Source organism: Triplophysa dalaica, chromosome 2 (assembly GCF_015846415.1).
Source record: "Triplophysa dalaica isolate WHDGS20190420 chromosome 2, ASM1584641v1, whole genome shotgun sequence".
In the NCBI taxonomy this organism is placed as follows: domain Eukaryota; kingdom Metazoa; phylum Chordata; class Actinopteri; order Cypriniformes; family Nemacheilidae; genus Triplophysa; species Triplophysa dalaica.
In genome coordinates, this window is record NC_079543.1 from 5196972 (window position 1) to 5208899 (window position 11928).

At 37.5% G+C, this 11928-nt stretch overlaps 1 protein-coding gene across 1 annotated transcript; it reads left to right on the top strand.

The window, feature by feature from the left end:
• Positions 1-811: 811 nt before the first annotated feature.
• Positions 812-11385, top strand: LOC130435017 (transmembrane protease serine 3). Its single transcript, XM_056765436.1, has 13 exons — positions 812-2430; positions 2560-2842; positions 4697-4819; positions 6049-6162; positions 6247-6370; positions 8009-8137; positions 8235-8281; positions 8371-8536; positions 9093-9256; positions 9348-9443; positions 9751-9878; positions 9970-10119; positions 10824-11385. Exons 1-13 carry the CDS (start codon positions 2371-2373, stop codon positions 10839-10841), a joined length of 1602 nt encoding a protein of 533 aa, XP_056621414.1. The 5' UTR covers positions 812-2370; the 3' UTR covers positions 10842-11385.
• Positions 11386-11928: the final 543 nt, after the last annotated feature.

The window sequence follows — 11928 nt, forward strand, 5'->3', positions numbered from 1 at the left end:
CTAAAAACCTCCAATCAGAACCGCGGTCAGCGGTGACGTCAGGCCATGAATGGGTGATGTTTGACGTCATCGGTGTCGGTAACCTGTCGTGTCTATGCCGCCTCTCTCATTAGAGGCAATAATCGCTGTTGAAAAACTTTAACTCTGTTTATGGACAAACTTTATTTCGTTTCCGTGTTCCATTTGGGTAAAATTAGACTTTATTCTGGTTAGGCTAGAATATGTCCGTAACAAGTAAACTGCAATACTAATTATATAGCCTAATTTACATTCTATAAACCATCTTGTTCTATAATTGGTAACGTTTATTTCATTCAAAATTGCTGTGCCAAATGGCTTCTTTTCGTCCAGCTAAAATATTCTGACTCACACAACAGCCTCTGGTTATTATTCAACTATTTTTGGATAAGAAGACAAGGCTTCAGGGACATTTCATTTTCAATGCCGCGTTGCCTACCTGGCATTGAGGTCAGAGTAGTTTGTCTGGCTCTGTATGTGCACTAAAAAGCTCTTTATTATTCTTTATCATTTCAGATGATATATAGGCGAAATGATACTGTAAGACACACACACCTTTTGTTTTTGAAAAATTATTTGTATAACTTCCTTTGTTTTTATACTGAACTAATGACATTTTCTATTCTCAGATTTTAATACACCGTTGTCTGTTTTTTTGTGTGATGATTTTCACCTGATCTATTTTTAACAATAAGTACTAACAATTTTACTAAAGCAATAACTAAAAAAGAAAGAACATTTTCTGAATTTGCCATAACAAAAATATTTTGTAATATTTATATAATATAATTTTAGGCTCTTCTTTCTTTCTAGTCTACGTATGTTTTGTTTAGTCATTTTCTATACTGCTGCTGCGTCAAACCCATTCTGAGATTATTCAGTAGTCGTGACCGCGCGCAAGAGGGGGAGGACCGGATTATAACCGATCAAAAGTCGGTACCCTTGACACACAAGTCTGAATCATCGCTATCACGAAACCCACTTCAACCGTGACAATTGAGAAGGCGCTGACTCATGAAGAGCTCCCTGAAAGCCCGAACAAATGTTGCGCAGCCTCCTGGCACTAAAGTGACACCTGCTGGTTCGAATGTGTCATTGCATGCTGCCACAAATTGCACGCACCGGTTTGTTTTGGTATTTTCTTAGGGACATAGATTTATTGTTTTATACTGACGTAATCGCTTTCTTTATCACAGTAATCACACTTGCAGAAACCTTTTTGCTTTAAATAAGCACCATTTAGTAATATTAATAATATTAGTACTAATATATAAATATTGTGTGGACATATTGGAGATTCATGATTTATGGGAATTTTCCTTACCCATAATGATTTATGCTGTAGATTATCTATAATTTGTCCCTTATCCGTCCTTCTAAATCTCCTTTACGCAAAGAAAATATATTTTCCTATATGAATGAACTATTAAATATATTAAATAATTTAAATTATGTTGCATGATAAATAAGAAATAGATACTTTTCGTGTAAAAAATTAAGCATTTAATTCAAATCAATTTATTTGAGAAACTTATTATCTAATATATCACATTTTATTTTCCATTACATTGAGATATTTTTGCTACTAAAGGACTTAAAGAAAACTTTCTGTAATTTTATTTAAAAAACATTGGGTCCCCAGAATGATGGGTTAACCAAGAACAACCACACACAGAATGAGTGCGAGCACAAGAGACGACACCAGATACAACATGATGGAAACTAAAAGAAGGTCAAAACACGCGGCTTCTCGGTAACCGTCCGATGTAATGACACTCTGTTTAACACATTTTGTCTACTGTGTCCACCGTATAACAACGTTTGAACAAAACCACCTGCAATTGTATAAGGGCTCAAGTCAAAAGATTGCAGAAATGCATTTTCTCCAACAGTGGTTTTGTTTGTTGGTTTAAGAAAAATATTGAAATAAATTTTTTTGTGAATTCTTTTTTTTTGTGGTCTTGTGAAGCTCCTACGGTGAACACAATAAAATGGTATACATTAGGGTAAATGTAGATCTCAATTGTGGTGTGCCATTGACGAACAGCCCGAATACTGGTGACCTTTTCACGCTTCGTGTTCCTCGGTGACCCCTGCAGTGTAACAAGACCTCAGAAGATGAAACAGTCCAGCATTACCTGATCCACACGACAAAATGCTGCCGCACACCTGCTCAGGTGTCAGTTTGTGCTGGAGAGCAGGTGTGGCAGGAGAACAGAAACAAGATCACTCAGAAGAACAGTTCACTTGCCCTCTTTAGCCAAGAATCAACTGTTGGAAGATACTGGATTCATAAACGTCAAAGCGTTTGGTCTAATTTATCCAGGATGGAGAGAAGATGAGAGCAGAGTTATGGCTTCTTCTCAGACAGCAGGAGAGACAGAGCCGACAGCTTCAGATGGAGGTGAAACGGTAAGGATGCACGAAACCATACATCATGAGAGAGTGTTTGTACGGATGAGTTTGCGGTGCTCTTAAATTCCATCAGATAATACTTTGACAAGGCTGATCTGGCTTTATGTCACTCTATCCATCACATAGGACCCACCGCTGGACAGAGCTGAGTCCGGTGTCCTTGAGGTGGTCTCTGTTACAGACGAGGACCTTCCTGTCGTCGAGACCCCCACCACGTTCAACGTGAGTTCTTTCAGCAGTCAACGTAGCCGTTCCATTCACTTCTACGACCCGGAGACGCGGGATCCCCACGTGCCTGTCGAATTGCCCGCCGAGACGTCTGCCCCACTGCCTGTGTATAAAACATATAACATACAGATCCCACCGAGCCCAGGTGTGCCCATCATCAAGGTCCAACCCTTCCTTGCTGGTAAGAGGACTTCCCTGTTGTTACTCATTTAACAATCAATTCAACACATGGTTAAAATTGTCTTAATACACCAGTTTGACAAACATACCATCTGACAAGTGCAGCACTTGTAATTACACTTAACACATAGTGTTGAAACAACATATTAATGGTTGATATATCACGATGCACATTATGTGTTGAGCTCCCAACATATAACCTGTGTCCAATTTTAGGCCTGTCACTGTATCCGTTTTTTTTTTTGTTTATTTTGTTTTATGTCATGTTGTATTAACACAATATTGTTAACCGTGAAATTAAATATCACCGATTATAATTACCGGTTATTACCGATACTGGTATAGTGTGTCACCTATAATGTCAGCATACATGTTTGAATGTACTTTTACAGTTTACTTTACTTAATTCCTTTCTTAAAGTGATACTTCGCCCAAAAAAATTAATTCTGTCATCATTTACTCACCTTCAAGTTGTTCCAAATGTGTAAACATTTCTTTGTTTTGATGAACAAAGAAAGATATTTGGAAGAATGCTTGTAACCAAACAGACCTCAACATCAATTGATTCCCATAGTAGGAAAAATTACTTTATAACTTTTTGTTCTGTTGAACACAAAAGAAGACATTTTGAAGAATTTGCAAACAGTTCTGGGACACTTTTGACTACCATTGTTTTTTAATATTTTGGTAGTCAATGGGTGTTGAGATCTGTTCGATTAAAAGCATTATTCCAAATATCTTTCTCTCTGTTCATCAGAATTTATACAAATTTGGAAGAACTTGAAGGTGAGTAAATGATGACAGTCTTTTCAATAACAGCCTATATTAAATGTTCAAATTAAACCTTGAAGAACCGGTTTCAGCAGCAACAACATAAACAAACATTATGTGGCCCAGACTTAACTTCTGGTAGACATCTGTAAAGAATTTTTAACTGTTGAGTAGTTTTAATTCAAGTCAATACAATTAAAAATACGATAAAATATTCATATAAATTAATATTAATATCAGTTAAACATTAAATAAATTTTTACCTTATACCAAACACAGACTGGAAGTAAACTTCGGGCCATACGTGTTTGTCTGATGAACCGTCTATATAGGAAATTCTTTAAAAAAAGAACATTTTTTTATGTTTTTAACGTTGTTTTGAGACTATTTGATCTTCGAATTATAAACAAATAGTACTTCTGTTTTACAGTTTACCAGGGGCATAATAACAAATAAAAAATTAAAATCATACAAACAATTCGTATACGCTATGATAAAAAATTATTATCATACACGCACTCCTTCAAAGAATAAAACCCTAGTTTCATATCGTCCCTGTCCTTATAAAGCCTCCTATGTCCAAATTCGCTGCTTTTCTGGAAATGGAAAAGAACACTGTACTTCTTAAACAATTGAACAAGGTGTGGTCAAAGTTGACAAGCACTTTTTCATACGTTTTATTGCTTAGTTATATGCAAAACCCAGTGAAAAACATGAAGGGTCACTGATCATAATAATATATGGCAAAAAAAAAACAAGACATATGGAGATACGAGGTTTCGGAAGGAGAGCAGCGATATGTCAAAACAACGTGGTGGTACTATAATAGGCCTACTTTCTCGCATTGATTTGTCATTAAAGTCACAACAAACACACTGGAATTGTTTTGTGTGTTGTACAGACAGCGTGCTGTTGTGTACTCGTGATCAGATTGTACGAGTCTCAGCACACCCATAGCCTGTGCTTACACACTAGATTACACAGAGCGATGAGGACAACAGCCTGAAGTGTTAACCGTGATCTAATCACTCTACACCACTGACCTTTCAGCAGTCTCATTTCATTCTCTCTCTCTCTCTCTCAGGAGGGGAACTGTCAGGCTTTAAATCTCTGTGTTGGCCGTACGTGTCTCGCAGGTTGCTGGCGCTGCTCATTACTTTGGCTTTGTTGATAGTGCTGACTCTGGTTCTAGGGATCGGTTTGGGAGGTCAGTGTGTGTGTGTGTGTCTGTGTGTGTGTGAAGTGGTGCTACCATCCTTCTTAGCTAATGAAACTATTCTAGAGCAGTGATCACTGTCAATGTTTAATGCCCTCAACCCTGTGGCATTAGCAGGACGGGTTACCCTGATGTCTGTTTTGATGGTTCAACCCCCAAATTCTGTCATGAATTACTCATCCTCAAGTTGTTCCAAACCTGTATACATTTCTTTGTTTACTTGTACACAAAGAAAGATATTTGGAAAAATGTTAGCAACTAAGAATTCTGGGACACCATCGACTACCATTGTAGAAAAAATATTGTATATAGCTTTTGTTCTGTTACGTTACATTTACATTGATTTAAAACAACGTATGCGTGTTTAAATGCATTCATTTCAAAACTTTTACTGACAGTTTAACACAATAAAAACTTTGACACAAAAAGGCAAAATTATCATTACTGTAACCATATAAAACTTTCGATCTCTGGCATGTTTTGCTTTTATCAATCAATCATTCAAAAGTTTTCAAAGTTTTTTATCAATCATACATAATAATACAATATTAAATTATATTTTTATTGTATATTATACATGTAACATTTCTTTAAATGTGGAAAACTACCTGTATCTTTACTTTCTTCTTAAAGGGTACTAGGAGATCTGTTTACTTAATGTAAATATATTTCTGTGTGTTTAAACAGTCTTTCAAAAACTTCCTGGACACTTCTTTTCTCCACTATTCCTTGAATATTCTTTCAATATATTTTTGACATTTTTTTGTAATTTGAGAACATCTAGGCAGAAGATAAAAAATCCAGAATATTTTATTTTAACAGTGTTTGAATTGCAACATATAATGCACTCAAAATCAGGTCGGTTACGGTTATGAGAACTTCAGCAGGAAAGCAATGAAATACATATATAATTCATTTCTAAGAAAAAATAATGTTTTGTCCAAGGTAGAGAACCTTATCATCTTTATAATTTTTTTTTGTGTAAGCGAATTGTATGTTTTATAATTCAAATCTTTACTGGTTTCGTGAGAAACAGTTCTGGGGTACTATTGACAGCCATTTGACTACTCCAGGAATCTCAGTTTCTATCATTCTTCTAAATGTATGTTTCTTTGAAGAAATGTATACAGATTTGGAACTACTTAAGGTTGAGTAATTCATGACAGAATTTTCATTTTTGGGTGGAGGATCCATTTATCACTGTGTGTTACTTGTTGCAGTGGGTCTGCGGAATTGTTCTGGAAAGTTTCGCTGTGTGCTGCGGTGTATCAGCAGGACGGCTGTGTGTGATGGGGTCGACGACTGTGTGGATGGGGAAGATGAGCTCAACTGTGGTGGGTTAAATCTGTTTGTTCGGGTCTATATGAAAAAATCGGCATATAAAACAATGTTTAATTGATTTTCTCTTTCTCTGTTAGTGCGTGTAAGTGGCAGGAGCTCTGTGCTGCAGGTGAACAGTAGGGGCTTATGGAGGACTGTTTGTTTTGAGGGCTGGGATTCAAATCTGGGTTCTTCAGCCTGCAGACAACTGGGATACAACAGGTACCACAACCACAAAAAAATCTGTTTTAAAGGTTGAACGAGCAGTTTCTGCCAATCTCATATTAATCTTGAGTACATATATATATATATATATGTAGGATTGCATAAATTCGTATCTTCGAAGAGTATTGACTTTGATCACAATTTTAAAAGATAGACACAGCTGTACGATTATTTCCGGAAAAATATGACCTCCTGGGGGTGTGCGGGGGAGGAACTAAATCACGAGCACACAATAATCGCATTGATTCACTAAAAGTTCATGATGTTTACATCATGCACGTGTGTGCCGATTGCCAACAAAACACAGATATATGACTTAGTTATACTAACCGCGTGCGGTTTAGGTCCAGCATCTTTTAGCGCTGGGACCGCTCCATCTATCAGTTTCAAACGGTCTGCAAATCCATTGTTTTATCCACCGTTTATATAACAACAAACCAACACACCTCAACTTCTCTCACTATTGCAAGAGTAACGAGTTGCAGCTAGAGGCCCACAGCGCAGCCAATCTTGATGCAGCGCAGCCAATCTTATTGGTAGGCAGGTCTTCCTATCGCTCGTCGGTTGATAGCACACTATTTCTTTCGCCTTGCCATGGGCGCGCTTTTCCAGGAGTATTGTCCAAAAAGGGACTAGAAAAGAGAAAAATTGTTATGTAACTGATGTTCTTAAATAATTTCCGAATCCTATACAAACCTTGCTGAGCATTAGAAGACGGTTTAACTATGTAAAGAAGTCAGAATGCATGAAATCACTAAGGCTCCCCTCATCCCGTCAGCTCCACTTCCTAATGTCTATCATCACCTCCTATCTCTGCTATTTAAAGAATTGTGGCTCTCCAGACCAAAGCGAGGATTTCCCTGTTTAAGAAATATGTTGAAACCCTCCTTGTGTGTATGTGTGTTCTGCACAGTGTGGGAGTCTATGAATGATAATTTCTTTGTTCCCACTGGCCTCATTACCTGCATAGTTAATCCAATTAAAATCAGTCTGCCATTAAATGAAAGGAAGAAAAATACTCAAATTGTTTCCTCACAAGTAGGTCGACACGTTGCATTTAACCATCAGCAGCATTTTTCCTATAAATTCATTTTAGGGCGGTGTTTGTTTCTGAGGATCGCCATTTGTTTGACATCACTGTTTGCCTTCACTATTTCATATGTCTGGAAGCTTTTTCACTTTTAAAGGGACAGTCCACCCAAAAATGTTTGAATCATTGATGTACCCTCGTGTCATTTCAAACCTGTATGACTTTCTTATGCTGGACACAAAAGAAGATATTTTGAAGAATGTTGGTAACCAAACAACCTTGACACCCGTTGTATGGACACAAAACCACCGAAACATTTCTCAAAAGATCTTCTTCTGTGTTTCACAGAGGAAATAATCACATACAGGTTAACGCTAAACGCAGTTGTTCTCTACAGGGGGGTAGAAAATCATTTTTATTATGATCAAACTTGTATCCAGTTAATGTCAAGTAGAAATTTTGAGTTTTTGTGAGTGGGACCTATGAATATGAATGAGTACAGTGGGGGCCTTGGAGTAAAAAAGGTTGAGAACTGGTTTAACGTGTAGGTTGTAGGCCTGACGTTTAATACCCTATGGATCCTCTCTCTCTCTCTTAATTTGTAGTTACGTAAGCTCTAACTCCATTCCCATCACCTCCATTGAAGATATCTTCCAGAAAAACCTAGTGGCTCTTAATATTAGCCATCCAGCCCTTCCAGAAACCTTTAAGATCCACAACTCTTCCTACCTCAGGTAAATTTAAAGACAGAGATATTAATACCTGGTATTGCACCGAATAATATTTTTGACACAAACCGACGGCTTTAAACATTTATCTCTGTCTTTACAGAAAGACTCGATGCAGTTCTGGCAAAGCAGCTGTTCTTAAATGTATAGGTGAGCAGTTATGACGAGTTGGTTAATAAAACTATTGAAACCATCGATTCAGAAAATGTACGAATGTCTTTTTCTTTGTTGTTGTGGAGACTGCGGAACCAGGCCAGCAGTCAGGAGTCGTATTGTAGGGGGCAATGTTTCGGGCCCTGGTCAGGTACCATGGCAGGTCAGCTTATATTACCAGAACCAGCATTTCTGTGGAGGGTCAGTCATTAGTGACCGGTGGATAGTCACCGCTGCTCACTGCGTCTACGGGTGAGTATGACAGTTATGTTTTATGATCATGTGATGCTGACAATAGGTTATGATATTTCGGTTATTGTTGCATTTTTTGATTTTGTGTTGCTTTGCATTGTGGCTTTGGTTGTGTGATTTAACCAGAATAAATTGAGAGAATATTTCAAAATTATTTTCTGAATTTACTCTTTATAGATGTGTATTTAGGTAAAATTATTCATTTTAACACAATTTCTACAACAAAAAAACAGTTTGCATTTACTTACAGAAAATTCTGTATTTTTTCAGACCTCAAATACCGCAAAGAAAACCAGTTCATATTAACTTTTAAGCAATACATCCGTAATATTTGTATTCAAGTATTGATGTGATGACCTCAATTTTATCACAGTTTTCATGTGTCTTGTTATACTGTCAGTCTTTCACATTGCTGTCAGATGACTTTGTCACTCTTGAGGTTTGATTTTAATGAAATTCAGCAGACACTGGACTGGAACGGCCACAATACATCTAAAAATCTGTGAAAAAAATCTGTGGTTGTATATCTTCACAAACAATTATTCTTCGTCTGTAGTTTTGCTCAGCCGGTGTTATGGGGAGTGCATGCTGGGATATCAGATCATCCAATGAGTGGAGCCGTCGCTGTGGAGAAAATTATCTTCCATGCCAACTACAAGCGAAATGGACTCGGTTATGATATTGCGTTGATAAAGCTAAAGCAGCTTCTGACTTTTAACGGTAGAGGAACTAAAATATTTCTGAAAAGAGATTCCTAAATAACGAAAAATCCAGAAAAACGGACATAAAATCTCAAATTTTCTATCCTCAGATCAGCTGTCTCCCATCTGTTTGCCCACGCACGGCGAGACCTTTGAGACGGGACAGATGTGTCTGATCTCAGGCTGGGGAGCCACAACAGATGGTGGTAAGTCTGCAGTGTGCTACCGTCAAATAAAGGGCTAGTGCACAAAAAAATATATTCCGTCATCATTAACTTACCCTCACGTTGTTCCAAACCCCATGCTACTTTCTTTCGAATGAAGATATTTTGAAGAATGTGTTATTTTTATCTTCAATGGAATGAAAGTAAATTACCCGTATCTTTTGTTTCTAACCGATGATGTCATCATTATTTGGAATGACATGAGGTTGAATGGAAACTATTTAAACGGCAACTTTAAATCTAAGGTATGTATGTAGTTGACTGTTCTGAATCCGTGTATATGTTGTAGGAGAGAGCAGTACCTCCCTTCAGAGCGCTCAGGTGCCCTTACTCTCCAGCAGACAGTGCCGAAGGCCAGGTCGCACCTCATGGAACATCTGCGCAGGATTCCTGCAAGGTGCCGCTGGTGGATGTCAGGTGCCACAATTGCTACAGTAGACTCTATTAAAACATGTAAACTTAAATGTTTTTGTGCTTTGGTTTATACACGGTTGGAATGTGTTTGAAGGGGGACAACGGAGGGCCGCTGGCTTGCCGCGGGTCAGCGTGGACGCTGGTGGGGACAGCCAGCTTGGCTCAGAGCTGCGGACAGAAAAACGAACCGGGCGTTTACACAAGCATAACTCAAAGTCTCACGTGGATACATCAACAAATGGAGGTAAAATTTTGTGCATTTTTGTCTTTAAGAGCATTTACATAAATCTAAACAAAGGAATTCAGTGAGTTTCAAATACAAGATAATGTTAACAAACCAATCTTGATGGAAGTGAGAGGAAGTGTTTATATATTCTGTGCAATGTTTTGGTGCACACGTGAATGCTTTGTTCCAGACTTTTCCGGCCCGAAGCTAACACAGGACTGAGGCAAATGAGTAACAGCACACGCTGTGCTTATGAATTAATGAACACATTCACCTCAGTCGCCAGAGATCTGGGAGCGGCTTTCGATAGGATTTCAGCAAAATGTTGTTGTTTTTCGGACCGTTAATGCGTTTGAATGTATTCGGTTCTGAAGGGCGCACACCTTTGCCATAATCCCTGTGAAGGGTTTAGCTTCTATAATGAGAGCTTTGAAGAGATGGCGTAGGGGGATGAAACATACTTCTGTGTCATTTTACAGCAAAGAGGAAAAATCTGCACAGATAATCATGGGAGCTTAATGAGGGTTAAAACGGTTTGTGTAACTGTGGAGGCCTCTGGTGGTGGTTATGATATACTGCATCGCTCCTTTTCCCTCAGTTTTGTGTTGTAGGATATTATGACCTCAGCAAACCAGAACATGCAAAGTGATTGACAGCTATTGATCTGATGTCACTGGTCTCCCAATGCAATTCTACTTTCTTCTTTGTTTTGGTTTTGTTAGAAAGAAGAGGATCGATGAGGTTCGGCTCTTCTGGGACTTCTGAAGATGTGGCACGAATTAGCACACAAACGTGGATTTAAGATTATGTCAAATAATGTCAATGGGCAGAGACAGAGGCACACTACAGTTAAGAACTGAAATGCATAGTTATATGAATGTATTTTATAATGTAAGCTTGTTATTTAGGTGGAAACCACCTTTGAGTATCATACTGAATGAGAAAATGTTCTAAACCAGAATGTTATATTTATGATGTTATGATTTTAACACTTTAATATTTATTGCACATTACTCATTTTGAAATTTTATTTTATTACATCCATCAGTAGTTCTGTGTAAGTTTGTATTTAAGGCCAAACATTAACACAACGATTAGATAAAGTTGACATCACATGTTATAACATGATCCTTGTTATACTACATTGACATCCAGTCTATATTCATGCTTCTGCTTTGATTTGTATTCAGTTCAAAGAAAGTAAATTATTAACGGACGTTACATAGTATCACAAAAGAGTAATGCAATGTGAAAGATAATCCTAATAAACATTTGTTATTGTTATTATTATACAAATGATTTGTTCGTGCACGGATCTGAATCAATGAAGGTTACAATAAAAATAACCTCTGATGTCATGAAACTGACACACATTTCAATAAAAGCAAAACACAACACGTTCCTCAGGTACAGTGTTCTTTATTATAAAACAAAGTGTCTGAAAGGCAAGTCAGTGTTTTTGTCTATACATGTGAAAGAAGCATTTATAGAAGCAAATAGAAAAATGCTCAAGGCCCACTGTGCAGCGTTTTAACCCCCCCATGCTAAGCTATGGGACTTGACGTTATGTTTTGTGTTAGTCATATGACTGATGCCATCACAAGACTATTGCTGGCAATGAAATGCCGCACAGAACAGACAGCCAAAAGCACATACTGAATATAACAAAGAACTATAAATCAGAATATACATGAAAATTCTTTCATTTTTAATTCATCCTCATGTAATTTCAAACTTTCTCACCAGAACACAAAAGAAGATATTTTGAAGAACGCTGGTAAACAAGCAATACCAGGTCTTACGGACTTTCCTTGTATGAAAACAAAA

What these genes read in the sequence shown, in the direction of transcription:
- LOC130435017 (XM_056765436.1), top strand. Translation starts at nt 2,371, where the DNA reads ATGGCTTCTTCTCAGACAGCAGGAGAGACAGAGCCGACAGCTTCAGAT. An exon ending in CTTCAGATGGAGGTGAAACG is followed by an intron (nt 2,431 to 2,559) that starts GTAAGGATGCAC and finishes TCCATCACATAG; the next exon opens with GACCCACCGCTGGACAGAGC. An exon ending in AGACAACTGGGATACAACAG is followed by an intron (nt 6,371 to 8,008) that starts GTACCACAACCA and finishes CTTAATTTGTAG; the next exon opens with TTACGTAAGCTCTAACTCCA.